The following is a 3,706-nucleotide window of genomic DNA, read 5'->3' as shown; positions in this document are numbered from 1 at the left end:
AGCGCCCCCTATGTGTTGCAGTCTCGTGCAACTAGACTTCGCCATGTGGCATTCACGCACATCCATGTGCTGACTCAACACTCCCCCCATGTGTTGCAATCTCGTGCAACCAGACTTCGCTACGTGTTATTCACGCCCACCCATGTGCTGACGCAGCACGCCCCCATGTGTTGCGTCTGCATGCAACACGTCCCCCTGCGTGTTGAAAGTGCACTTTGACACCCACTAATATGCAAATACACACACTGCATCCATTTCCAACTAAAACACCAAATTTAAACCCATAATCAAATTATTTTGCCTGAATGTGGTCTGTTGATTTACTTAACACGAAACACAAATCAAATGGTATTACGTAAAGGAAAAGTCTAGAGAGCCAACTTTATTGAATTCTGGCCAGCATGTAACCAGCAAAGAAAAGTGAACCATTGGATGAAATCTCATACTAATCTCACACCATTAAAATCATCATTGATGGCTATTTGATGGTTACAAGTCACAAAAGTTGCTGCCCCCTAGCACTCCTCTTACGTAAATCATTGTAACTTTGGTACTGCAAAGAATCCTGTTATTAAACAAATCAATCATGATACAACAAAAACACACATTCACCCTTTTCTTCAATATTACACCAAAGCCACTAAAAATTCAATGATGATATTGAACAAATCTCTCTAATGCCCCATAGGAGCCCCCTATGTAGCATTCCTGATGGTACAGCTCCTTGGTACATGGAGACTATGAAACTTTGGTTCCTTTGGAACAGTTAAAGTCCTCCTTCCTCGTGAACAAGGTTTCGAATTGGAAGCAGCACCACCGTTACTTGTAGGTGGAGAAGCATCATTTTGACGTGGCTTTGCTGCGTCCTTTGGCTTTGCAATCTTTGAAGGCTTTTCAAGAATAACACTTAGTTTACAAGGCGTTCCAAGGACAACCTTTCCTTTCTTCCTAGACAAAGCACTGCAATAAGGCACTTATATCGATCAATTCTCAAAAAACATAATAAAACATACATAGATACACTATGAATATGATAACTGCTTACTTACCTTGGAGGCTTAACAGCTTTAAGCTGCATCAGTTGGGATGTTGCTAACTTGTATCCATGTCCAGGTGTATTTTCCGGATCAATTTGTTTCTTAATTTTAGGACCAGGACTTTGTGTTGCTGCAATCGGATGTTTTCTCATTAGGTTGCCTCCTTTGGTGGTGGTTTCTTTCAATTGTGAGGGAACCTTTTTATCCAAATTAGCTTCTTTAAGAATTCCTCTTTCCTGCAGCATAGGAAAAAAAATAAAAAAAGAACACACAAGTCATACATAATTTATTGATATGCGCTTCTCTGTTAACTAATATACCAACTCGAGCATAGACTACTTACATCAGTTCTCAGCTTAAAAGGCTTAGGATTTGTAGGCTTTAGTTTTCTGTATTTAACAACTTGAGAACTAGTAGTGATCGATGAATGCTTCTGTTTCAAAGTCATATCCATGGAGACAAGAGAGATCAATAAATGAAGGGGAAAATATTAAAAACATGAAAGAAATTATAAACTAGACCATACCTTGTCTGTGTTCCTTGAATCCTCAGTCTTGCTGCCAAGATTGACCTTATTGGGATCATTATTTGTAGTCATTATTCTGCAGTCACCAAATAGTTCATTGATCAAATGAAGCTGATACACAAGAGGCATATAGCAGACTGTTTTGCCTTTTGAGAGAGAATCAAATTCCATACCTGTTCTCATCAGGGGCTGAAGCATTTTCCTTGTCATCGTATTCAGTCAAACCAGCCTGGTTTTCTTTGTCATCAAAGTTAACAGATTTCTCTTTATCCTTTCTCTTTATGGCTTCAGGGTTTTCACCCTTCTCTGGAACTGGTTTACTTTTCACCCCTCTCTGTTTTCTCTCTTCAGTGGTCTTCTTTTCTTCTTCTGTGGAATTTGACAGTGTGGTGGTAACAGAAGCTTCTGATGAACTCTCTACTCTTGTTGGTTTGCTACCACCAGAAATTCCTGATTCAGTGCATCTTTCCAGTGAACTACCCCTTGATTTTTCATCTATCTCCATGTCACTTGAGTCAATTTCATTTTCTTCATGGGGCAGATTAACCTGGCATTTCTCCATGCCTTTTACTCTCTTCTCCTTCCTACATCTCACAGTGTTAGTCTCCGGACCCTTGCAGTTATTAGAATACAATAAATCAAACACACGGCTTTTGACCTCGCGTCCCCTTAGTTTCTTTCTTGAGGCAGAAATGTGCAATGAGTTGTTACATTCTTCTCCATTCTTCTTCCCCCCATTGAGTTCAAGCTTCTTCATTGCCGAACACAACACTCTCATCGGTGTTTTCAGTTCCACAGAACTCTTGATCTTCACTGTCCTCTTTGGTGAGTGAAACACCAGAGCCTTGCCTACCATTCTGCTTTTAGGCACAGCAACACTCAAGGCTTTCTTGCTCTGAACAGTTCTGAATGGTTCGACAATGGAGACTTTCTTCTTTTGATTCCTTGGAGTAGTCAAAGCCTTAGCCACAGAAGGTGATTGTTTCACTTTGGCATTTGGTGTAGCAGAAGCAGAAACCTTTGCAAGAGGCTTATTAACTTTGGCCTTATTTTCAGCCATCTTGTGTGACAATGAGGAAATCAAGGCCATTCTTGACACCCTCGGCTTTGCTGGAGCTGTAAGCGGACACTTCAAATTTTCACTGCCAGACACAATTGAGAAATTGCTTCACTTCAAAGCAACAAATAAAGCACAGAAAATAACCCCAAAATAATAAGAAAAGTGTTCAACATAATGTTTTCTGTGAGCTACCTTGCTTCTCTTCTGTTTAATGCTTTTCTAAGCTTGACATTGGGACTTCTAGCTGCCATAACCTGATCAAAACCCAACAATCATTTAACCTAACTATTTATATTCATTAGTCATTGATTATTATAACCAAGTTAAACAAACTAGAGTGAAACTAGAACAAACCCTAAGAACAAAATCCTTGTAAATTGCCTCAGAATCCAACTCTTCTTCGTGCTTTTGGTCACATCCTGAGTTCCAATTCAAGAAAATTACAACAAATTTTAGTTAATTAGTTTAAGGAAGCTAAAGAGTGAGATCTGAAGAGTTTCTAATTCAAAACTTAGAAAACCTCAAGAGAGTGTAGTATTACCAAAACGCATGCAGAACCAGTGGCGGTCCTCGTCGGGGAGGCGAGGATCGGGTGCGGTGAGGTCAACGAATTTTGGCGCTTGAATCTTCTCATAGAAGTCTTCATCAATGGTTTCATCTTCTTCAATCACCGGCAAACACCGAATTTCCGCCATACTAATAAAAATAATCTTTCAATTCACTTCAATTCTTCCTCTTCTTCAAGAGAGAGAGAGCGAGCGTGTAATGTGGAGACAGGAACACAGTAGCGATTAAGGTTTGTAGTAAAAAGTGAGGGGGTTCAAAGGACACATTTTTAAATTCGTTAGTTCTATCAAAATAGCCGTTAGGATTCCGACAGCCTGGTTGGCTGGTAAGAATAAACGGTATGTAATGGGTATGGGGTCTTCTCGGAATTACATCTTTTTTTTGGTTTACTGAATGGGCTCGGTTCCTGAATGACCCAAATCATGTGGCCCAATCATATCATAGCCCATAATAATGATTTTATCATGGCCCAAGATCATGAATAATGAGAGATTTTTGTAAAAAAAAAAACCCAAG

The 3,706-nt window shown here is 39.7% G+C and overlaps 1 protein-coding gene across 2 annotated transcripts; it reads right to left on the bottom strand.

Annotated features, from left to right (window-relative positions):
• Positions 1 to 346: 346 nt before the first annotated feature.
• LOC112784955 (uncharacterized) lies at positions 347 to 3,501 on the bottom strand. 2 transcript variants are annotated; one of them, XM_025828341.3, is made up of 8 exons: positions 3,165 to 3,501; positions 2,978 to 3,042; positions 2,816 to 2,877; positions 1,737 to 2,705; positions 1,564 to 1,639; positions 1,381 to 1,470; positions 1,050 to 1,273; positions 347 to 960 (listed from the first exon to the last, which is right to left on the bottom strand). In XM_025828341.3, the coding sequence occupies exons 1-8, from the start codon at positions 3,316 to 3,318 to the stop codon at positions 696 to 698; spliced, it is 1,905 nt and encodes a 634-aa protein (XP_025684126.1). In that variant the 5' UTR covers positions 3,319 to 3,501; the 3' UTR covers positions 347 to 695. The 2 variants fall into 2 exon arrangements, with proteins under 2 accessions (XP_025684126.1, XP_072086350.1); XM_072230249.1 differs by having other exon boundaries at positions 553 to 948.
• Between the last annotated feature and the right edge of the window lie 205 nt (positions 3,502 to 3,706).

Source organism: Arachis hypogaea, chromosome 20 (genome assembly GCF_003086295.3).
Source record: "Arachis hypogaea cultivar Tifrunner chromosome 20, arahy.Tifrunner.gnm2.J5K5, whole genome shotgun sequence".
NCBI classification, from domain to species: Eukaryota; Viridiplantae; Streptophyta; class Magnoliopsida; order Fabales; family Fabaceae; genus Arachis; species Arachis hypogaea.
The sequence above is the reverse complement of the archived record's forward strand: the minus strand, read 5'-3'. Positions and strand labels throughout refer to the sequence as shown.

What these genes read in the sequence shown, in the direction of transcription:
- LOC112784955 (XM_025828341.3), bottom strand. Translation starts at nt 3,318, where the DNA reads ATGGCGGAAATTCGGTGTTTGCCGGTGATTGAAGAAGATGAAACCATT. An exon ending in CTGGTTCTGCATGCGTTTTG is followed by an intron (nt 3,043 to 3,164) that starts GTAATACTACAC and finishes ATTGGAACTCAG; the next exon opens with GATGTGACCAAAAGCACGAA. An exon ending in TTAAACAGAAGAGAAGCAAG is followed by an intron (nt 2,706 to 2,815) that starts GTAGCTCACAGA and finishes TGTGTCTGGCAG; the next exon opens with TGAAAATTTGAAGTGTCCGC.